The sequence below is a fragment of the Euphorbia lathyris genome, chromosome 1, assembly GCF_963576675.1.
Source record: "Euphorbia lathyris chromosome 1, ddEupLath1.1, whole genome shotgun sequence".
In the NCBI taxonomy this organism is placed as follows: Eukaryota; Viridiplantae; Streptophyta; class Magnoliopsida; order Malpighiales; family Euphorbiaceae; genus Euphorbia; species Euphorbia lathyris.
In genome coordinates this window covers 135,543,970-135,569,346 of record NC_088910.1, presented here as the reverse complement: position 1 = coordinate 135,569,346, position 25,377 = coordinate 135,543,970, and the positions used below count along the sequence as shown (strand labels likewise).

Below are 25,377 nucleotides of genomic sequence, written 5' to 3'. Positions count from 1 at the left end.
TTATTTGCCTTTTCACTTCAAAATGGAGAGTTTTAGGTGTTTGGTTAGTGACCTCTTGTTTGTCTTTTACACCTGAAAATCAGTCTTTTACAAAAGCAGAGAATCCCTGCTTTTTGCAAAAACATATTTTTCCAACAGCAAACAACAATAACAAGCAGCAACAGCAAACAACAACAGTAAACAATAGATAAAACAAACGGCCTTAAGTCAAGCTTTTTGAGATGATTTTAGGAATCAAAGCTAGGGTATAAACTTAGTAGATACAAATGAATTATGTACCTTAGAGAATGTTTTACTCTATTTATATTGTGGTCGAACAGAAAGAGACGGTTATAAGTCTTGGAGTGTGTTGTGCTACGTGTCACCTATCGATAGGCGGGCATACACCCACAGATCGGAGTTCGGTATCCTTCAAGCCCACTTGATTGACGGGATTAGGCACGATTGCTGTAACAGGTTGATCTTTGATGAGGTCAATGGTTATTTCCCAGATTAAAACTATGTGACTGGGTCGTACAGGGAACTAATTCTTTGTGCTGATTTCACATAAGCTTTGATTCTGAATGGTGGCTCAGGTTTCATATATGCCATATGAGCCTGTTTATATAGGTTTGATATCACAGTTGAACCAAATAGGTTATTAACGTGTGTAATTATAATCGATCACATGCTCAATATATCAAATTGAAAGATTAACGGTTTAATCAACAAAATGCAAAAAATCAAGGGACTCAAAGTGTTTTTTTCTTTTTTAAAAATAAAAAATCCAATATAACAACACCCATGATCCCAAAACCATCACCATTAACATCAGATTCAAAATTCAAAATGCTATCAAGAGCTTTTGCAGCGAAACCAAGATGGAGTCCAAGACACAACGATCAAGATCAAATGAACAGCTGGAAATCAGGCTCAATCCTCGAATATTCCGACGATTGCTTAGTAGGTTTCGTAGATGATCTCCCGATCATCTTCTCCGGCAGCGACCAACCGGCGGAGAATCGATTGACATTAAGGGAGGTTTTGAGAGCATCTGTAGGTGTTATCGGAGAGAGTCAATTAGGTATGACGGAAAAAGTTGTGCTGTTAGAAGGAAAAATCTATGCCGTTAAGAGATTGAGGAAAGTAACTGTTCGGAGAAGAGAATTTGGTAAGAGAATTCAGAGATTGTGTGTTGTTGCAGAGAAATGTGATTATCTTGTTCCGATCGATGCTTTTCTGTATTCTAAACGAATCAAGTTCATTCTCTCCGATTATTATCCGATGGGATCTCTCGCCGACTTGCTTGCCGGTGAGTTATTTTCTGTTATGGTTATTGTTTATTGTTTGTTGCTTAGTTGAATCTGAATTCGAGTTTTCTACGTATTAACCTAATTGGATTAACACGGTTTGCTTGAAATGTTTTTTCTACTTAAAACCTCAATTTACAAAAGGTGTTGGTATATTCAGCTCCAAATTCCCACACAGCCCGTGAAATGACAAAAATGGCCTTTCATGGTTTTGGGTGGGAAAAGGCTATTTTTTTTTTGCCTTCCCGTTACGCGGACGTGTGGCTACACGCCTCACCGTGTGGTCGGACGTAAGGCTATCACGCCCCACCACAGGAGACGGCGTATGAATATCACGCCGTCTACTGTGGTGGGGCGTGAGGCTATCACGCCTCCACCTATGGTGCGGCGTGATATTCATACGCCGCACCAGAGGTGGAGGCGTGATAGCCTCACGTCCCACCTCACGAATCCGAATTCCCCAAAAATCCAAATTGGAATAAACAAAACGTCCAAAAATCAATAAAATCAAATAGAATTTTGTAACATTAGTCCTTTTTCTTTGTCGTCCCTCTTTCAATCCATGTTTTCATTAATAAATTAGTTCGGATTTGATCCAAAAGAGTTTAGAAAGTTGGAGAGGATTTGAGAATTTTCAAATTTAGTAAAAGAGTATTTTCGTATTTTACGAGGCTAAATGTGGAAATTTGAGGCTTGGTATAGTAATTCACTTTACAAAGGAAGCTTTTTACCATCTCAACTCAACTTTTAAAAACTTTTCATGGTCTCAATTTGTTTAAAGACATAATACTCATTTACCTCCCTCCAAACTAAGGCTTCAAATTCAATTAAGACCACAAACTATCAAAATCATCAATTATGTCTTTGAACTAAGCAAAAATCAGCGAGTCTCAATTTTAAACAAAAAATCATTAATTGAAGCCTCAACGAAAATCATTCGGTTGAACAGTTTCTAACCCTCTTTCCCAAATCTATTTTAAAAATACATATATTGTTATAGTCTTTATCAAATAGTCACGGTTTCTAATTTTAAGATAAGATTGAGACTCAATTGATGAAGTTTGCTTAGTTCAAGGACTTGATAGATGATTTTAATAGTTTAGGTCCTGCTTGACTTTGAAGCTCTAGTTTAGAGACCTAAATGGGTGTATTTTAGTATATTACCCATATCCAAATTTAAATAGAAAGAAAGTATATATTATTGGAGTATCGACGTAAATTGGAATTAATTAAACCTAACTTGATAAATATTTGGAACACTTATTAATTTTCAAAATACAGAAAATAGAATAACTTGAGAAATACTCAGAACACTACATTAAATTTTCAAAATAATATAAAAAATAGAATAACTTGAAAAATACTTGGAACATTATATTAAATTTTCAAAACACAAAAAATGGAATAACTAATATATTTAAGAAGATAGATTAAATTTAATTAATTTTATTTAAATTACAGCCACCAAGGTTGTAAATGAGACGAGTTGTTTATGAGTGGCTCAACGTTCGGGTTGGTAAAAACTCAACCGCGTTCGGTTTGACTTATCAAGGAACCGAAAGCTCAGGAGCAGCTCGATTATGGGTTTATGAACAAGTTTGATGATGATATTTATCAACAAACTTAGTTAAATTATTTGGTTAATAATATTATTTTTAGGAATAAAGGCCAAATTTAAGATTAATATTTCAAGCAAAGTACAAATTTAGCTCTGATGTATGAAATGATGTAAATTTAACCACCAATTTTAGCCTTAGCACTATTGAAAATTTGAAAGAGTAGTATGATTGTTATTTAACTGTCATATCAGACTTTTTAAATAAGTTTGTCGATAAATTGAAGCAGTCAGGACCGGTCCTGATAATTTAGGGGTCCTAGACAAAATAAGTAATAAGAGCTCATTTAATAATAAAAAAAATTATACATAACAAAATAGGCCTTTAATTTTTTTTTATCAATAGGGTTTCGGAAAGAAATAGATCATCCTATATAATTTTATCACTATTTATATAAAAAATTAAATTTTATATATATATAAAGGCAAAAAAAAAAAGGGTCCCCCTCCAGCCTTAGGCCGACGCACCCCAGGCTTATGCTCAGGGCCGGCCCTGGAAGCAGTTTCAACATTTTTTTTTTGTTTTTTATAACTTTATTAATAACACAGTAAATACTTTAGAAAGTTTGGCATAATATACTAAATATTTTATACATAATTCACATTTGAAGGTTTGAAGTGACAATTAAATATCAGTCAACCAGTTTTTCTAATTTTCGATAACGTAGAACTAAAATTGATCTTACTTGAAAATATTGTTGCCCAATTTAATACGTTAAGGCTAAATATGCATTTCCCTTAAAACATTAGGACTAAATTTAATCTTTATCCTATTATTTTTATAAAGAGAAAATGTAAAACTTTGTAGGTTTGAGTAAAATTTCAGAATTATATAGTTTTGTGTTAAAAAAAATTCAAATAGATATAATTGATGAGTTGTTGGCGTGCATATTTAACAAGCTGCTCGCAAGTAACTCTCTAACAAAATATTGAACTCGAGCTTGAGCTCGTCAAATTTCTGACGAGACAAATATGAACAGGTCAAAGCTCGGCTCAACTTATTTTCAGTCCTATCTACAGCTAACCGGGCATGAAATGCCTACTTGAAATGACCCTAAACTTGCTTAACTTAAATCTTAATCCTATTCTTTAATTTTGAATTTAAGTTCATAAGATTTTTTATTCTTTGATTAAACATTCTCTTTTTTCTTCTTATACTATGATGATTGACATAATTCTCTATAAATTTTTGAATAATTCACAAGGTGGGAGAGAATTGGGACACACTGCCTTAAATTGGAAGCAAAGGCTAACAATAGCACAAGACATAGCATATGCAATTGCATATATACATACACAATGCCCTTCATATGAAAGAAACATACAAATGAACATTCATGGCAACATAAAAGCCTCTAACGTCATGATAAACATTGACTTCACCGCTCGTTTATCTGATTACGGTATCATCCACCTAGCAGAACCTGACGAGCTCTCTAGCACTGATGCACTGAAGCCATGTCGTCCAATGTCGGAATTCAGCCAGAAGATCGATATTTATGATTTCGGGGGAATATTATTGGACATTCTAGGTGGATTGGGAGTTGCAAAATGTTCGATTAAATGGATCATTGAAAGGAAAGACAAAATTAGGAAAGGTGAAATTGAATTTTTTGAATTCCCTTTGGAGGGGAAAGAACGACAACAAGCTTTGAAGGTTTTGGATGTTGCATTGGTTTGTAGGAATAAGGTAGTTGAAGATAGACCTTGCATTGAAGGTATATTAAAGTGTTTCGGGGACGTGATTAAGAAATAATTAGTTAGTAATTAAGTGGTTGATTAGTTAGTTCTTCTTGTAGTTCATACAACAATGACCCATGTTAATTTTTGTGTTTGTATTGAATAATTATGATTGTAATTTAGCGACGGAAAATTTGGTCTCTAATTGTTGTGTTTGTAGTGTTGGTTTTTGGGTTATTGTGATTGAAATTTTTTTTTATTGTTGCATATGAATAAATTTTTTATGTATTGCAAATTGAAATAATAAATCAAATTAATTATTGTGTCCGTTTGGTTTTTTTGTTCGTTGTTTTAATCTTAAAAGGTAGATATACTTCTGGGCGGCTTTAGGGGAGTTGGACTAGGCACTCGTTTATGGCCTTCCATTTAACGGCCTTGACTCTTTCTAAAATCTCCTATTTAGAGCATCAGTCAATCTTTTTTATAGATTCTAAAACTTATTTCAATTACATTATAATAATTATAGAAATCTCAATTGTTAAAAAATAGTTTCAAAAATAATTATTATCTCGTATCTGAATTTATAATAATTATATATAGAAAATAAGAATACAACCTTCTAAAATAAAATCGAAAGTCGATAAAAATAATACTAATTGTCTTCTTCTTTTTCAATCATCATCTCTTAACAATAATAACACAATCTGAACCTCTAAAATTTGTTTTACAACTTGTATATTAATAACAATACGGATAAGTTAAAAATTACTCATAAGGTTATTAAGGGAGAGCATATTTAACATCTACGTACAAAATATTACAATTTTCATTCTAAAATTTATCAGACAGTGCAATTTCAAATGTCACTGACGAAAGACAAACTCCGTTAAGGAAGATGAAAGTTTTCATTATTAGAAAATGTGCAATTTCTTTTTTTGGAACCCTAGAGGTTTGGAGGGTAACCAAATATGAAATTGCACATGAAAAAAACTAATCTTTCATTAATGAGGCTTGAATTTGCAATGTATCGTAAACGTTAGACTTAATATTGCATTATTTTGTACGCAAAGATTAAATTTAATTATACATGTGAGTTAAATCTGTTCTTCTCTCTAAAATGTTGAATGATTTTTCATTAAGAATATAGCAGTTACAATCCTGCTATATATACAGCTGAGTGCAACTGTTGTTAAACCGACTACATCACATCAACCTAACACACAAAACAAACTTTTCCGCTAAAATAACTGTGAGTTGTTATTAGCTCCAAAGATGAAACGACTGTTTTTTATTAAAAACTAGGCACATGATTTTATAAGTCATCACGTGCATCTTCAATTCTTCATCCGCTCCTCACGAGATGACTTCTTCTTCAACAGCAAAACAAGAACTTCAATTCTTCAAAATAACATTGTTTATAAAAGAACAATTTGCTGTAATCTGTCATTATAACTCTGGGATTTGTACCATGCCCATATCCTTCAATACTGGACTCATCTGCTGATAGGTTAATAGCTTGGTAAGTATATCTGCCAATTGATCTTGTGAGTGGACAAATGAAGTTGATAATAAACCATTTTGTATATGTTCACGAACCATATGACAATTTATATCCAGATGCTTTGTACGCTCATGAAATACTAGATTTTTGGCTATGTGGATAGCTGCTTTATTATCACAGTATAACGATACTGGTTTTTGTACTTCCACTTTGAATTCTTGCAACAAGTATGCTAACCATTTTACTTCACATGATGTGTTGGCCATGGCTCTATATTCTGCTTCAACAGATGACTTACTCACTGTAGCTTGCTTCTTAACTTTCCAGGATATCAAAGCCTTTCCAAGAAAAACATAGTACCCTCCAACTGATCTTCTAGTTTCTCTGCACCTAGCCCAATCTGCATCACTAAAAGCTTGAAGCTACATCAATTGCTTCAATTCCTCTTATTGCACTTTATAATTGTTGTTACAAAATGCCTTTAATTTAAGTTCTGAATGACTAGGATAAAACAACCCCAGCCTAGCTGTTCCTTTCAAATACTTCAACACATGTATAACATCATTCATTTGTATTTCTGTGGGATTGTGAAGAAACTGACTTAACTGTTGGGTGATATAGCCAATGTCAGGCCTAGTAAAACCCAAATATAGTAGTTTGCCTATGATTCTTCTATAACCTTCAGCATTAGAAATAGTTGGGCTTCCCTCATGCAAGTTAACCCCACTTTGATGAGGACTGGAATCTTCAACCGCATTGCTTAAACTTGTTTCTTGTAACATATCTTGAATATACTTATGTTGTGAAATAAGCAAGCCATGTGGTGTTCTTGAAACCTCAATTCCAAGCAAATATTTTGTTGTGCCCAAGTCTTTTATGGTGAAAGCTTGATGCCAAGCTGCCTTTGTATGTTGAATCAATGAAACAGAAGTCCCTGTTATTAACATATCATCTTCATAGACTATCAATGCAATGAATGCTTCCCCCTATGTCTTTGTAAAAAGAAAATAATCATGCACTGATCGGTTGAAACCCAACTTCAAGAGCAAATTAGTAAATTGCTTATTCCATTGTCTGCCTGCCTGCTTTAGACCATAGATAGATTTGATTAATCTACAAACTTGGCCTGGTTTTGCTTTGGTGTAACCTTCTGGTGGGAGCATGTAAAGCTCCTCCTCAATAAAACCATGTAAATAGGCATTGTTAACATCACACTGAAATATTTCCCACTGATAATGAGCTGCAAAAGCCAGAAACAACATGACTGTAACTACTTTAGCCACTGGGGAGAAATTGTCATGATAATCCACACCCCACCTCTGATTATATCCTCTAGCCACAAGCCTTGCTTTGTATTTGTCAAGGCTGCCATCAGCATGGTATTTGATTTTGAAAATCCACCTTGATGAAATAGCTTTCTTTCCTTTTGGCAACATCTATAACTGCCATGTGCCATTAGTCTCCAAAACTTGTAAGTCAGCTTGCATAGCTTGAACCCATTTGGGGTTATGACTAGCCATAGAATAACTTCTGGCTCTTTCACCAAATTGCTAAGAAAAGCATGGTGGTGTGATGTGTATTGGAAAAGATTAGAAGTAGGTGGATAAAAAGTATGATTTATCACAAAATCATGTGTCCACTGAGGTGGTTTAGATATTCATTGGGATTTTCTGGTAATAGGAACAATTTGAGATTGAGGTAATTCAAGAGCAGTAGGAATAATTGGTGTAGGAGTAAGAGAAGTTGAGGTTGGTGAAGTACTTGAAACATCAGAATTATCAACCAAATGATCATTCTGCAACTCAATCAGTTCTGATCCTGAGTGTGTGTCATCGAAGAATGAGTGTACATCTTCATCATTATCTGTAAAATCAATACTAACAGGAAGAACAACATCATTGACTACTGTATATGACTGTGAATCACATTTGTAAGGAAAATGAGCTTCATTGAACTTCACATCTCTGGAAACACAGATTTTGTTTTCATGAAAGTTATACAACTTCCATCCCTTATGGCCATTTGATCCACCAAGATAGACACAATGATGAGCTCTATCATCAAACTTGCCTTTAGCACCATTAGTATTGACCATGTAGGCACTGCAACTAAAAACTCGTAAATGATCATAAGGAGGCACATGCCCAAATAATAACTCATGTGGTGTTTTCCAACCAAGATGTTTAGTAGGAGAAATATTGATAATAGTTACTGCATGCATCATGGCTTCTCCCCAAAACTTGATTGGTAAATTTCCTTGTTTCAACAACGCCCTTGCCACATTTGTCAATATTATGTGTCTCCTTTCTACCACTCTATTCTGCTGAGGTGTATAAACACAAGACTTCTGATGTAACATGCCTAACTTCTGTAACAATTGTTGTGTCTTAGAACCCACAAATTCAGTACCATTATCTGTTCTAATGCCCTTGACTTTTACTAAGAACTGAGTTAGCACATATCTGAAGAAAAGTTCAAGTAACATAGGAACTTGATCTTTGGTCTTGAATAAGACAATCCACATGGCTCTTGAATAATCATCCACTATAGTAAGCAGAAATCTGTCACCACTTAAACTTGACTGCTTATAAGGCCCCCATACATCTATGTGCAACAAATAAAAAATGTGTTTAGATTTTGTGACACTAATAGAGAATGGGAGTCTAGCCTGTTTACTTCGCATACATACATCACAGTAATCCAAATTCAACTTGCATTTATCCAAATGATGATCAAAGTCAGGTACATGTTTCATTCTTGATATAGAAATATGCCCCAATTTTTTGTGCCATAATAGAGCTTCAACATCACCTGTATCTTTTGCATTCAATACTACAGATTTAGTACTAGCAAACTGACTTATTACATTGATATCAAAAGATTCAGTAGAAAGGTAATATAAACCATCCTTCACCAATCCAACTACCACTGGCCCTTCACCATTCTGGCCCTGCAAAATACAATGCTTAGCAGCAAAACTGACCACTAATCCTTGATCTTGTAGTAGTTTACTAACTGATAATAAATTGTATTTAAACTGAGGTATATACAACATTCTTCAGACTAAAATTTTATGTGATCAACATATCTCATATATGTTCAACCATAGCTGCTTCTCCTATTGGTAAAAACACTGGCCTAGGTGCTTGTAATTTCTGAATGTTATGCATATGCTTAAGCTCATAGGTCATGTGTATAGTTGCTCCAGAATCTATGATAAGTGTTTGTGAAAAAATGAAGGATCAGTTACATTACATGAGGAGCATACGCCTGCAAAAACAGAAAAATCTATCACTTTGGCTTTGCCTTCTTGCTTTTGATTATTCCTTAGCATTTTCTGAACTTCCTTCTGCACTTCTTTCTGAATTAGAATCTGCATCATATCTGCTTGTGTGCTCTCACTTTCATCTGGGTCAGAATTATATATAGATGCCTTCTGCTGATCTTTACTCAAGTTTGCTTGATATTTACCTCCCCCTTTCCTTCCATTAAACCAATCCAGATAACCAACAATCTTGAAGCATCCACTTTTCTTATGCCCTCCTTTCTGGCAATGAGTGCAGAATTTGTCTTCTTTATTGATAACACATGATCTATCACCTCCTCCTCGATGATTGATAGATTTTGACCTCCTCGACTTGACTGTCCAGCAAAGTTACCCTTAGTACCACCAAGTGTCATGTTAACAAACTCAGTATGAGTTTCATGTCCTGTATTGCGTTGATCTTCAATGCGCACTAACAATCCATAAGCCGTATTAACAGTGGGCAAAGGATCTGTTAGCAGAATTTGGTCTCTTACATGATCGAAATCTGGATGTAGACCAGAGAGGAGTTGCATCAACTTATCTTCCTCCATTTGTACTTGTGCATTCTTAAGAGAACCACCACAAGTACAAGTAGCAACAGGTTTCATAATTGCATATTCATCCCATTTCTGCTGCAACTTATTAAAAAATTCAACCAGGGAAACATTTCCTTGATTGAGTCTACTGATTTCCCTATGCAATTGAAAGATCTGTGGACCATTGCTTTGGCCATATCTTTCCTTCAAGATCTCCCACAATGCTTTGGAAGAGGAAGCGTACATAAAAACACTACCTAATTCCTTTGAAAGAGCATTGGGAATCCAAGAGAAAACCAGATCATCTGTTTCCTTCCACTTCTTATATTCTTCTGTATTATCATCCTTAGGTTTTTCGTCCTTAAGAATGTAATTAGTTTTTTTTCGCATTGACAGCAAGAAGCATAGATCTACTCCATGGAATGTAATTAGATCCATCTAAAACAGTTGTAACAAGCATCAAACCTGGATTGTCATTACCTTGCTGATTCTTAACAGAATTCATGATTAGTTCTACAAAATTTGATGAAGAATTTGATTGATGATTGTTGATATCTTCTGAATCTGATTTAGATCCTGACTTCTCAGCTGATCGCAACACTTCTGCGTATGACTTCGATCTTGAGGCTGACATCAACTTATCAATTTCGCGGAATTTTAATGGAGCTTCACCATGAAAGCTCTAATACCATCTAAAATGTTGTATGATTTTTCATTAAGAAGATAGCAGTTACAATCCTGCTATATATGTAGCTGAGTGCAACTGATTGTTAAACTGATTACATCACATCAATCTAACACACAAAACAAACTTTCCCGCAAAAATAACTGTGAGCTGTTATTAGCTCCAAAGATGAAACGACTGTGTTTTATTAAAAACTAGGCACATGACTTTATAAATCATCACATGCATCTTCAATTCTTCATTCTCCAATAATCATAAAACTAAATTTGCACCTTATTCTATAATAATATATAGTTGTTAAATGTTTTATTCTCGATAAATTGCTCTAAAACTGTAATTTTCATTTGATTATTTTAGTTGAATAAAAAAAAATTAAGTTTTATGGCTAGGAGTTGGATTCTGAACCTAGCACATCAATGTATTGATCCACCCAATTGATATTTTTTCTTATATAATGTATGTGTTTATTTGGTTCGAGAGTCTATGCATTCTGTAAATGAATTCTCTCCCCGTTAAATTTTTTCCGATGAGTAGAGCTTGAACTCGATATCTCCAACTTAAGAGATTTGTAATCTTTAACCACTCAAACGAACTTTAATTAATCTCAAAATTGATATTAAAAAAAGTGATTGATTTAAATAATAGTTTTAGTTAATTAGTGTATTATATGCTAAGCACTTCCAACAGATTATCAAGTATTTAATTATCTCTTTTAGAAGATTCTGAAATACTTACATAATAATAAATTTTGTATTTTAAGATAAGATTCCAAATTCTCCTCGTTGAGCTCAATGTTAATTGCTTACTAAGATGATAAAGACAATATATATTTTGTAAAATTAATCTTGAAAAAATGTTCGTCTCTTAATTTTGAGGGCATTTCCAAAAAAAATAGTAAATTGTGTTTTGACGGGCGTTTGGTATTCTATTGGGATATGGATAAAGATGAAGGTTGGGATAGAGATAAAGATAAATGGTTGAAATAAGGATAAAAATATGATAATCGAGTTGGTATGTGGGATAGGGATATAGATAAAATAATGCATTTTACTATTTTAACCTTATTTAAACTACATAATATTAATTTAAGGGATAAGACGGACTTTTCCATCCTATTAAAATCGCATTAGCTTATCCCACCTCCTTATACCACTCCCCCTCTTGGGTATAGGATTTGAGGGATAAGAGGTTTATCCCTCATCTGTCACACTTTTCTATTTCCCAAACAAATACGGGATAATTTATCTCGTGTTTTTTTATCCCTATCTCACCTTCTATATCTCTCCTAACAAACACCTCATTGAGTACTTGAATTATATTATTTATATTATAATTTCTAAATTTCATTTTCTTCAATATAAAAAAATCCTTTGAAATTTACATTGTTGCAATATTAAATTCCAAAATAACAAAAATACATTAAAAAAATTTACGAAATCATGACTTGAATAAGATTATTACATCATTTGATTTTTATTTATGTATGTTATCATAAATCTTTATGATCAAATGACTGCAATATAAAGAAAGAGTAAAGAAAAATAGAGATAAAGGTCAATCTTAAAGTTTTTAAAAAAGATACAGATTTAGTTCTTAACCTATGAAATTGAGTAAATTTAACCATAATAATCAATTTTATTCATACATTACCAAAAAAATTGAAAGGACTGGTTTAGCTACTATTTAACTGTCATATCAGATGTGACAAACAAGTTTATAATAAACTGAATCAATTTTGTATATTTTTTGTTGGTCATTTATAATTATATTTAATAATACAATAACCAATTTAGACAATGTGACAAAAAAAATTGTGATGAACTTATACGTAACAGACTTAGTTGTTAGCATTTTAACAAGTTTTTTTTTTTTGTAATTGTGTTAGTAATAGATTAAATATATTAGACATGATTGATGTTTGGAAGTCCCGATATGACAATTAAATAACAGCCAAACCAGCATTTTCAAATTTTCGGTAACGTATGACTAAAATTGATCTTGCTTATAAACATTAGTGTTAAATTTAAACTATTTTATACATTATTGCCAAATCTTCACTTTTCTAAAAACGTTAAGATCAAATGTGATCCTTATTAAAAAAAATGTAAGAAAGAATGTATATGATAATAAAATAAATATTTGACTTTAATTGATGGCCACGTAAATATAAAAAAAAATCAATAATATAATCAAACTTGTTAAGTTCATCATTTCGTTAATTCTTGAACGAATTTTTTGTTGATTTAGATTTTAATATTATGGTACTATATTCAAGTTTTTTTACGCCAATAAATGGAGGTTAAAGGTTATAACCTTAAATAAAAGGTTTAATATCTAGGTGTGTGCCCCTCCCTCGTGATACCGTCAATTTAAACACCTTTGTTGATTTGGTTAATTGGATGTAAGCGAAGCTTCGTTCGTGGAAAGCTTATTCGTTGTTGCTAGCAGGTCGTGTGACCCTTGTGTAATCACTAGCTTCGGCCTCTCCTAATCACACCATGCGGTCGAGTAGGATTCCGAATGGCGTTTTGAAAAAATTAGATAAACTGAATCGTGGCTTCATTTGAGGTAATAATGTGAATGAGAAAAATCTCCATTTGGCGCCTTGGGACACTATGTGCTTGCCTAAGAAGAAGGGTGGGACGGAAATCCGCAAAAGCTAAAGACTCGAATTGTGTTTGGTTGATGAAGCTCCTTTGGTGGATTTGGAAGCAATCCATTCCTATTGGGTTTTGATATTGGCCTCCAAGTACATAAAATATATTAGCTTCGGTTGGTGGTCTTCTACGAGGCTATCGTGGGAATTGTCTTGGTGCTTTGGATGTTAACTTAGTTTTTTCAATGTCGTGTTTGTAGAAGTTTGGAGTCTTTATTTTGGGCTGAGACTCAGCTTGAGAATGAGCATTCGAGATTGACATTTCTCATTTCCTCCCTTGGATTGTTTGTGAGTGTGTTTAGATGAAAGAGCGACCTTAGTAGATTAACTTTAAGCGTATATATCAGAAAGGTAATTATGTTGCTAATTGGATGGCAAACTTCACAAGATCTGTTTATCTAGGTTATCATGAATGTGGTGTGCCTCCTACAAACATCCAATATATTATGTTTAAAGATTGTTGCAATTCTCACATTAGTTTTGTTGTTCATTGTTAATTTATTTTCTATTTTGTTTCGGGCTTTCATACTTCTCATCAACTATTATATAACCTATGTATGCACCACAATGCCTCATTTCACGTGTTAATAAAACTTTTTTCTCAATTTCACTAAATACTGTCAGAGATTAATATAAAATCTATGATTGAGTCTTAACTATCAGCTCGAGCTTTTAGTTTAATCGGTTCCATGACATGGTAGCAAATCCTCTTGAACCAAACGGCCCAGGGTTCGAGTCCCGGCAACCTCACTAATTTATAGAATTAAAAACACATGGCGATATAGGGTGTGTTAGAGATTAATATAAAATCCATAAATATTAGCCATAGGGCCAAAATTATCATTTTATTAAAAGAAAAAATGTCTTTTGGTGTGAATTCATTGAATAACTTCATTTTTCTAGATTAAATTCGTGAAGTTTAAATTTCATACGCATTGAGTTTTAAGATCATGGGTTTAATCAATAAAAGTTATAAAAATAAGTGTTTAAGTGCAATTTTTATTTATAATAACAAAACATGACCATTAGTTTGAGTGACTCGATTTTTTTATTACTCATCCATTCTGAAATATCTGTCGGTTAAGCCAAAATTCTGTAATTAAGAAGTTATTAAATAAGGCTTAAAAAGATAATACTATCCTATAATCTACGCTTTAATGACTCATTCTCATACAATATTCACAATCTTCTTATTAATTACAATACAATTAAAATAGATAAATATGTAAAGTGATGTAATCTTCTCTCTATTTTCACTCAATATTCTCTTATAAACTTTTCATATTTTTAAAAATATGCTGAAGAATTTTTAGAAAGCGCAAATTTGAAAAAATGAGTGGAATTAAGTAAAAACCACTCATAAATTGGAATTTGTCTTCATCTCTTAGAGAATATATAATTCGGAATTGATGAAGTATAAATTAGCTAATATAAAATTGGGTTAAGATGCAAAAATACCCCTAACGTTTTGAGCCAGGAGCAATTTTATCCCTAACGTTTAAAATAGTACAATTTTACCCCTAATGTTGGAAGCCAAGAGCAATTTTACACCTAACGTTAATAAATTGGATCAATTTGAGAAATAATTCATCAAACTGTCTTCTCGGTCATGAATCTTGTTATCTACACTTCATACGTGTGTCATTTTATCAGTAACAAATCACAAACATTCGTTGGGATGTGAAAAAATAAAAAAAATAAAAAAATATACTGTCTTTTTGTAAGGATTAGACAAAAAAAAAATTCAAAAAAATCCACCGAATTTATAAATAATAATCTCAAATCTATCTATTACTGCTATAAAAGCAGGAACCTAATTGACACATGTCAAGCTAATAATAGTTTAGCTGATGTGTCAATTTCATAAAATTCTTACTTAATTAGTTTTTTTAATTCTTACTTAATTTCTCAATGTGCGTTCTCCTCCACTACTACTTTGAACGGTTATCCATTAGAAAACTCTCTCACTTACTCAATCTCAACCCTCACTCAACTCAATTGTCTATCCCCATTATTCAATCCCTCTCAACTGCTCTCTTCCTTAATCTTGGATTCAACTCCTCCTCATCGTCGGTACATTGAAGCCAAGAATTGAAGAATTGAAAAATATCCCAAACCAGTTCCAAAAATGCAGAGGTAAACATTTTCTTTCTTAATTGCTCTTATCTTTTATCTTCATTTGCATGTGTTTTTTTTTCATCTAATCGATGTTTTCCTTTTTCAAATTTGATGTTGGTTTCTTCCAATTTGTAACTGAGATACAACTTTGGGAATTTGAACGAAGCAGTTTTCCATAGCAAACCTATAGTGTTTTTTACAGTGCCGCTCCATCAATTTGGATGGGTGGTGATGACACAATTAGATCGGAAGACAGGAAATTTGAAGGTAATACCCAAAATCCTTTTGGTTCCTAACTATTTCATTTGTTGTACTTTTTCTTTTCCTTGTGTTTCATACATGTTTTGATTTTCCCCCTTCTTCAAGATGGATTCAACAGAAGAGATTGCAGATGGAAAACACAAATTCGACGTGTCATCATTTTCTTACTCCTTACAGTAATATCCCTTTTCGATGTTTCTTGCTAATTAAGGATTTCTAATTAAGCTTCTTCATCGAGTTGATGATTATTGCTTCCATTGAACTGCACTTTCTTTTACATTTGACTTTTAAAATTATGATTTTCCATTAATTCTTGCTATTACAGATGATTTTCATTGATCCAATTCAGGAGAATAATGAGATTAAAATCAATGTCTTCATCAATAATCGTTTGAGCAGGTATATTTCATTCTATTCCAAAAACCCCTAGCTAAATCCATTTTAATTCTAAAAAAATCTCAAGCATGAAACAGTTGGAGTTCTGTTTCTGTATATTTTAGTGTTTTTATAGATTAAAGTCGTGTTAACATGCTGATTGAAAAGATTCTCTTCAACAACATGGTTTTGGGAAGGTATATTCATCCCAATGCAATTACCTCTATCCCAATTCCTTTGAAATCTTAAAAGTCTCTACATTAAATTCTTCCATTCCTGATTTCATACATTTCATACATTTCATCTAATTTGGTATATTTCATCTTAAATTAAATTTTCCCTATCTAAATTCATTCCAAATTTTAAATGTCTCGGTAGCATGTTTGCATAGGGAGTTAAACATTTTATTTGTTTTAAAAGATCAACATGATGTTATGTCTTTGATTTTCATTCCTTTTGTCCTTCATATCTAAGGATGCCTAGGTAGAGTAGAGTTATGAGCTTCAGCTTCTAACCCATATTGACACTAATGCTCTGAGTGTCAGAGATTGGATTTCTTCCTCTACCTCGCTGATGTTGCTCTATTGTCACTTCTTATTTGTTATTTTTTTTATTAGATGAGGGTACCTCTTTGGTTTGGTCCTGCTCCGATGGTGATTGATCTTCTTGGGTTCTCTTATGAGGAATTTTTCTTTTTACAAATTCATCATCTCGGTAAGATATTTCATACCCTTTATTAATTTCCTTTGAATTTATTCCAATACCTGATTAAAATTGCTTAATTTTGCATAATCGATTTTTTAATTCTGAAAAGCATGTAGAGAACTTGACGTGCTCCTGATTCAGGTCATGTATTTCAATCTGAATTCTAGATGAATTTGTACTCATTCAACTATTTAAATTTTGGCTCAGAATGTTTTAATATTTTGACCTCTAATTGTTGTTAATTTGAGGGGATTATGCTTGGTTCACTTCAAATTTGGATACACTACTTTTCATCTCAGTCTTTTCTGAGTTCAATGTTTATGTTTCAGTTTGATTATTGCTAGATCAATGTTTGTCTTTCACTCTGATTTTTTGTCGGATCAATGTTTTGGGTCATCGGAAATGCGTCATTGGAATGTAGATCTAAAGAACGTTGAATTTCCACGGTTACTTTTTTTTATGGTCTAATTTTTTTTATATATCTTTAGTAATTGTTGGTGTCATTAGTTTTTTTTTGGTCTAATTTATCACTGGCCTGTGATTTGCAGGTGAAATCTAAGAGGAAAAAGCCCCAGAAACAGCCTTAGAAGGAAAAATGTGAACTTGCTTTGGAAGGAGTGGTATCTCAAGAGCGCATCAATCAATTTGCAATGCTAATGGATTATGAAGAGTTGGGGTTGAGAGAGAGTTACTAGCTAGACCAAATCCTCTTACTTGTGCTGATCATTGTTCAACCAATACGCTTCATGGGTGTTCCCTTTGCAAAGGTTGTTTACAGTCGTGTTTAAATTATAGTCATAGTGCAACTAGGTTAGTTTCCTATTTTATTTTTAACAACCTTCTCTACAAACACAAGCCTAATAACGATTTGATTCCATCATTTTTTATGTTAATGGATCTTGAATTATACTTTTTTTTTTAATTTAGTTAAAGCTTTAGATTTCTCCAGGCTAATAATTTTAATTTAGATATTATGTGGCTTGCTGGATGATGATTCAATCTTATAAATTTTATAATTCTTAAAAATGTCCAAGAACAACAAACAAAAGCAGAGATCAATTACAAATCTAATACCTTTCTCTCATCTTTTCTTTCTCATATTCTTTCATTTTTTCACATATTGGTTTGAATGTTTTCGGGGTTTATCTATTCTGAAGTCACTGAATTTGGTTTGTACTATGTGAAAATAACTGAAGCACTTTTTTGAACGGGTTTATCTATTCTGACTTTCTAAATCAGTTCTGCGTTTGATTGGAAAATTCTTGATGATGGGAGAGAATCTTAAAGCTCCAGACATATCTGCAGGTAACAGAAATGATTGGAGGAATGCACAGTTTTGGTGTTTAATACTTGGCATTGGTGGAGCCATTATATAGCTAATTATGTGTCAGAAAATTTAATATTTAGTAATTTCTTTTTATGTTACATGTCTTAAATTAAATGAATTATTTTCCAATCTTAAATTTTATTTGTACTTGGACTGAGATTGAGCAATTGTAGGAGAGTTATGGCAGAGAAAAGAGCCATGTTTTAGAGACACCAGATATTGTCCTAAAACCAGATTGACAGTCATAGCCTGAGCTTAATTTAACTCGGTAATTTATTCTATTTTTGTCGAGCAAGATTTTATTCGGTGAATAATTTGTACTAAGCTGCAATTGAAGCTGCTAACTTGGATTTCTTACTAACGAAAATAACTTCTTCAAGTGGGATGTCTCTCCTCATTCCTCCTGTATTTTTCATACCTTGGGATTCATACTATTCAAAATTTTAAATTTTGTACAGTAATTGCAATTTCATTGTTAATTTTGTCTCAATGAAATATGTTTAGTACGTTTAGTGATTTGAAACTTGGATTTGGTTTCTCACATTTTTAAATTGATTCATTGAGTTTGGTTTTCTTTGCCTTTCCAACCTAAATTCCAGTGATAAATTAATGTAAGTATTTAGTTTTCAGTTTTGATGTAGGAAAATGATGTCTAATAATGATTTAGTCCTCCTAATAATGTGATTTTGTCATTATACTCAACTGCTTAACGATGTCTAAGAACAAGAAACAAAACCTAAAACTATGTACACAATTTTTACCAACAGATTGAAGGAATTACCACACCTGTAAACAATCAACAACTATGGGCTATTCAATAACCAACTAACTTCTGAATTCACTTTTTTTCCCTCTCTATAAGATTCATTTATACACCAATATGTAAACATTAATATCAAAATAGTGGCTCTAATATGCATTTTAATATTAATTAAAAGTGCTTTATGGTTGTGGATATAATATATTTGCTAAACATAAATATATAAGACTAGACATAGACATCATGAATTATGAGGTAACAAAGCCAAAAATATTAATTGATAAAAACAAAAAATATCTCTCATTTTGTTCAAGATTTTTTTTTTGTATTTTTTTTTTTGTTTTTTGCAATTTGTTTAAGCGAAGTTAGCATGATGTAATTACGTTACAACTATAAAAATAATTGATGGAAGAACTTTGTCTGTGAGCATTATCTTAATGATTATGAGTTTGCGTTAAACAATAACTATGAGTTTGTCTTTGATATATATTTCTAGATATTTATTTGAGTTTAGGGTTTAACTTGATTTGTGAAAGCAAGTTCAAAACAGGCGAATATTAAGTAATTTACATTTAGGGGGGAATGGCAGGTTCAACAAAGCTAAGAGATTGTGAGCTTCTCCGGATGAACAAGAGGTTGTATGGAGCAATATGTGCAATTTACTTCTATTTGCTAAGAGGTTGTTTATTCTATTTAAGCATGTATTAGGACTCATATGATGAATGAAGTCTTTCTTCTTTTCCTTTTGTAGAATTTCAATGAAGTTTAATTTCAATGTATTGATTGTAAATGGCTATTGATAGAAAGAAAATAGGTAGAGAAACCAAGTATAAATAGCCATTTACTTTGATATTTGATGAATTGAGTTTTTGAAAATTTACAAATAACAATAACTGTAATCCAAAATGACTTAGATGTTCACATGTAGAGGATGTATGCAAAAAGAATAAATTATACTTAAAATCTGATGTAAACAAATAACGCTAACATATGGTTAGCTATTGTTATATGTGGAAGTTTTATGGGTTACAAATAAAGAAGGGTTTGAAATTTTTATTTGTAACTAGTATGAACTCCCGTGCCATGCACGGGATTATGATAAATTATAGTATTGTAAATTTTAATAACATTTATCAATTTAAATTTTGTTGTCCACAAAAAAATACAATATTAATTTGTAATACATATTGAAAATTTAAAATGATAAAAAGTCAGCTAAAAATCGGAAGTAAATTTATTTTGTTTTTTTTCTAATTTTAGAGATGTAAATAAATAATGTACTTATAAAAAAAAATGAGCTGAAGTATAATGATAAAATTATTCTATTTTATTAATACAAATACTAATATCACTTAATACATAATTGCTTAACTACTACTCTAAAAAAAATCTATCACAAACTTTTAGATATAAATCTATCACAATCTTTTTTAGATACAGTCTAAAATTGTAATTTTATATCTTCTTTCAAGTGATTTTATAAACTTTAATGCATAAAAGTCAACATGATAAATTAGTATACCAACACACTTTTTATCTAAAAAAAAGATCAAATGTTATGTGAACATGAATTATAATAGGTTTTGTAATCCACATATTCTTCTTGTTAAAAGTTACTCTTTACTAACGCATAAAGAACCTTACAACATCAACAACAAATGTTTAGACAGACCAAACAACTCAAATAATCCCAAATACTCTCAATAAAAATAATTTCATCCTTATCTCTTCTCCGAGATACAACAATTTGACATTTAACACTTCTAAAAATTCTACGAATAATAGCTTACACCGCTACCTTTTAGATATCTTCAGGGAGGTAAAGTCTCTATGCAATCATGTTCAGGCTCACTATCATCTTGATCATGATTTCTCCTATCCCTGTTTTCCTTCTCAACATGCATTTTATGTTCTATGTGACTTTCATCATTGCCTTATCTTCATCCAACTCAGGTCGATCAATACTAAGATCATGGGATGAGTAAATTATATGATAGGCGATAACTTATCAATTATTAATATAGCTCTTTAAATCGTACCTGAATTTATTAACACCCACAATGTTTGCCACTAATTTGGATTAGTAATGGCAAAATAAGATGTAGAAAAAGGAATAACAACATTTAAATCTCTCTCAATGCAATTAATTGATCATGCTTCTCCACTAAAACATATATAGTGAAATATAAATCTTTTGGAATCCATGAGGCATAAAAGGAATATACAGCAGAATATATATCCTTGATCAAAGGGAAAAAACAAAGGGAAGAAATCACAATGTAAATGTAAAATGTCCCCTCATTCATGTATAAAATAAAAAGTTTGAACAAAATTGTCCAATAAAAAACGCAAGAGCAAACAACAAAAGAGGAATCAAAATAACTCACCTGCAAATCTCAACTTACCTACATGCATATTGAAATGGACGAATAAATAAAATCAATGTCAAATACAAACAAAAAAAAACCCAATTATAGTTAAAAAAAAGAAAGAGGAAGGAAGAGGAACCCATTATTTTAGTTTCTCCAACTTTGAGAGCTTTGGTAATAGAGGGTATACTGATAGTAACATACCTGCCCAAAATATAACACAATTTGCATTTATATTTGATAATAATCAACAGCCATTATTAAAAACTGAGCAAAATTAAATAAACTTTTAACAGAACCGCAAGCATCATCAATAGAAAATCGGACCCCAAGAAATAAATCGCAATTGAAAAACGCAACTAATCAGACCAAACAAAATTGAGCAAACGAAAAACGGAACGGATCTACGATTATTCGTTTTCTTTAAAGAACATATGCCGAATTAACATTTGATTATTACAATACAAACTCTATAAGCTTACTCAGATTACACCTGAAAAAAATAAAAAGTGCCAAACCCAAAGTAGATGATCGAAGCATAACAGATAAATACCTTGATAGGTTTGTAGAGTGTAAATGGACTATTGAAGTTTCTGTAAAATTAATCTGATCTGAATGAATAATTTGAATTGGCAGGGTTTGCATTAGAGCTTCTATTTACAGTGACAATCGAAGTATATGTTGAGATCACATTGACACAATATGCAATAGGTACATGTTGATATCTTAACATGCAGTTCTGAATTAAATAACTGGTATTGCAATATTATTCAATTGAAATGTGGGTGTTTTATACGTTCTTCATATTTACAATTTTAGACCCATGCTTTGGGCAAACCCAGAGAATTGCTCACAAAGGATGAAATAATTCTACAAAAGGAAAAACAAAGATACAATTTCTATTTTCAATAAATTTACCAACATACATTACAATAGAAAGATTGACAACGACAGGACCAACAGCCAGGTTACCACTAATTTGTTCAAAGCATTACAAACCAAAGAGCCGCAGATCAGTGGAGAGAAAAGTAGGATGTAATTGGAAATGATATAGATAGTTTTTCTACAAAATTGAAGATAATGAATAGAAATTTTGAATTATCAAGGTATTGCATCATTTCAATAAAAAAAATTGAGGAAAGAAAAGATAGCTTACTGTAATGAGACTTGCTAGCAGTATATAGAAAACCCCATCGGAAGCAACACGAATCAAAGAGTATCTGCTAGGGGAGATTGAAATCTTTCTTTGTCAACAAAAAAAAAAGTAAAAAGAAAAAGTAGGTATCTAATGAGTGAACTTGCCGAAATTGATAAAAATGGAGATTTTTCAACAGGCAAAACCGAAATCGATTAGCAGAAAATGGATCATATTGGATGGAAAATTAGTGAGAGTTAACTATTGATCCTCAAACCCCAAAGGAAAATAATTAGACAACATCTTAATTGTAATTGTAACTTTTGAGCAAGACCATTGTAGATCATAAGGAACTTGTAAATTTTCAGGAAAAATCTGGATCTACAAAAGAAATTTCCAGGAAAAATTAAAATTACCTCTCAAAGAGTTGAAGATCATAAGGAACCTATGATAATTTATCTTCATATCTTCCAATAAGAGGAAGCGACATCATGAAGATAAGAGGAAGCGACATAATGAAGAAGTGTAGATCGTACAAAGAGCAGCAGCAAGCAGCAGCAAGAGATAGTTAAGAATAAGACCAAAGTGGGAGGAGAGAAGGCAATTAAAATCAGCAAGGTGGTAGACTGATATTCCTCTTCAAGTTGCAATTGGGTGTTCAAGTTGCAATTGGGTGTTGGATAAGCAATAATGATATACTTAATTATCTGTTCTCGCTTTGTTCACAATTTTAGTTCAATTCTCAGACAACAATAGTACATAATAGCAAATCATAAGGTAACTGTACTTTCCTATAAAAAAAAATTAACAGTACTTAAATGGCCATGTAATTCCATTTTTTTATGTTCTGTGAGGACACCTTCTGATACTGGTTGAAGGAATAGAACGGAGAAGCACGATCACATAACCCATGTCTATCATCTAAATGGAACAAATTCAGTAATGGAAGACAGCAGTTGAACAATTACATTTCAATTAACAGCGAGTGATAGATTTTCTTATATCTGAATGCTTAAATCCATTCCATTTTTCTTTTCTATGTAGTAATCAGTTATGTAGGGGGCAAATATATACCAAAACAATTTATGTACAAAATTTTGTTGCTAAAATTCAAGAAATGTTTTTTTTTAAGCAAACCACATAATAATTCTTACATGAATGGGAGCAAGTATTCATACTAAAAGAAAATGATTGCCAGATTTACCTATCATGAAGGATCACATTGATTCCACAATGACACATAAAGAAATTAGAAAAGGAAAATTACAGAACTGAAGGAAATATAGTAATATCCTATGAAAATAGTAACTCACAAATAGAATAAGACGACGGCTGGAAGTTCCTCGGCAACAGGAAGCAGAATGAAGAACAACAACACCAGCTAACAACATTGGTGCATATCTTACATTTCTCCAATGCAATAACCAACTCTGCTTTCACGTCTTACTTCAAGTCCCACCTTCTCTGAACTCCATTTGGGAATTAGAAATCCAAAAACACAAATTAAGCAAAACCCTAAACTGATTATAAAGGAATTTCATCTAGAAGTTAGAAATCAAGGGAAGAACTTACATTTCTCAATTGTCGGACTTGGCTAAGGAGACCAGAAATCTCATCGTCGAAATCGATTTGCATTGGATCAATTGGTAATTGATTTTCACCAAAGCCTACTGTCGTTCTCGTACCGAGTCCTTAATTTGGGAATAAGAAATCCAAAAAAAAAAATTAAATCGAGAAAAGATGAGGCCGAAAAACTTCAGTTAGCAGATTAACATTTTATCGTGCAGAAACATAGACACCTAAAGCAGAATGTAAAGGTTAAATGGAATTGAAAGAGAAACTTACCACGTGAGTGAATCGTGCATTCTTAGAATTTGAAAACCTAAAAACGATGTGAACCAATGATGAGAAAATTGGAGTAATAATGAAGAAGCCGATGATAGAGGAAGGAACTGATGAGGAGCAGACATCGAAAGATGAACAGAGAAGGTGGCCGAGGGTGGAAGGGGAGTTCAAGAAGATGGAGATTAAAGCAGTTCATGAAAGTGGTAAAATGAGAGACGGTTGAACGGTTTTAGATTAAAGAGAGAGAGAAAAGCAGTTGAGGGGATGAGAGTATTACGGTAAAATGAGGAGTGGATGGAGAGAAATAATAAATTAAATATGATAAAATAGAAATAATTTCTAAAAATTGAGAAAATGCCAAGTAAGCATTTTTGTAAGCTGTTTTAAGTATAGTAATAGACAGTATTTTTCACATGGACCTTGATGACCAAGTGAATTTGGTCATTTACCGATAGATATAGACTGATCAAATCTAAGTCTTAGGATGCTTTGAATCTCCACCTTAGAATTTTAATCAGCCTACATCTAATGGTGAATGACCAAATTCACCGTGGTCATTAGGATCCATGTGAACACTACTGTAGTAATAGATTCACAGAAAAAAAAAACAAAAAATATACAAAAAATATAGTTTTCAGAAGTGAATAATTCATTATTGATTACACGGTTTTGATCACATGGACCTTAATGACCATGTAGTATTTGGTCATTCACCATTAGATCTAGGCTTATTAGAATCCTAAGGTGGAGATTCAAAACATCCTACGACTTAGATTTAATAAACCTAGATCTAACAGTGAATGACCAAATTCACTTGGTCATTAAGGTCCATGTGAATATTCCTGATTGACCACATTTGTTTTAGATTTACCTTTAAATTATATTATTTAAGTTTTAATAAAATAAATTTATAATAAATATATATTAATAATATAATGCCAAATGAATATACAAATTTACTAATTTCTTTTTTTCAATATCCGTGCAATGCACGGGTTTAAAGCTAGTTCAATTATTAAATTATAAAAAACATGAAATCCTCTTTTAGAACGAATTATTATGCAATTGGTGCAGAATAATGAATAAAAATATTTATATTTTATAATAGTGTCTGAAATTGATCCAATTTATCAACGTTAGGGGTAGAATTGCACCATTTTAGACGTGAAAGGTAAAATTGCTTCTGGTCCAAAACGTTAGGGGTATTTTTGCA

General features: G+C 32.1%; 1 protein-coding gene and 2 long non-coding RNA genes across 10 annotated transcripts; 2 read left to right on the top strand and 1 right to left on the bottom strand.

Moving 5' to 3' along the window:
* The first annotated feature begins 822 nt into the window (after positions 1-822).
* On the top strand, positions 823-4,822 carry LOC136215813 (probable inactive receptor kinase At2g26730). Its single transcript, XM_066002955.1, has 2 exons — positions 823-1,291; positions 4,110-4,822. The coding sequence occupies exons 1-2, from the start codon at positions 829-831 to the stop codon at positions 4,658-4,660; spliced, it is 1,014 nt and encodes a 337-aa protein (XP_065859027.1). The 5' UTR covers positions 823-828; the 3' UTR covers positions 4,661-4,822.
* Positions 4,823-15,187: 10,365 nt separating this feature from the next.
* Positions 15,188-18,243, top strand: LOC136211067 (uncharacterized). 5 transcript variants are annotated; one of them, XR_010678321.1, is made up of 7 exons: positions 15,188-15,654; positions 15,754-15,824; positions 15,974-16,047; positions 16,641-16,737; positions 17,277-17,495; positions 17,968-18,033; positions 18,229-18,243. It is a non-coding gene; the product is annotated as an uncharacterized lncRNA (long non-coding RNA). The 5 variants fall into 5 exon arrangements; XR_010678320.1 differs by having other exon boundaries at positions 17,968-18,233; XR_010678322.1 differs by lacking the exons at positions 17,968-18,033; positions 18,229-18,243 and adding an exon at positions 18,034-18,050.
* Positions 18,244-21,095: 2,852 nt separating this feature from the next.
* On the bottom strand, positions 21,096-24,432 carry LOC136211066 (uncharacterized). 4 transcript variants are annotated; one of them, XR_010678317.1, is made up of 4 exons: positions 24,165-24,432; positions 23,892-24,010; positions 22,341-23,783; positions 21,096-21,388 (listed from the first exon to the last, which is right to left on the bottom strand). It is a non-coding gene; the product is annotated as an uncharacterized lncRNA (long non-coding RNA). The 4 variants fall into 4 exon arrangements; XR_010678318.1 differs by having other exon boundaries at positions 21,096-22,404; positions 22,736-23,783; XR_010678316.1 differs by having other exon boundaries at positions 21,096-23,788.
* Between the last annotated feature and the right edge of the window lie 945 nt (positions 24,433-25,377).

Coding starts and splice junctions, on each gene's coding strand:
- LOC136215813 (XM_066002955.1), top strand. CDS start 829: ATGCTATCAAGAGCTTTTGCAGCGAAACCAAGATGGAGTCCAAGACAC. Junction 1,292..4,109: donor TCTCGCCGACTTGCTTGCCG/GTGAGTTATTTT, acceptor ATAATTCACAAG/GTGGGAGAGAATTGGGACAC.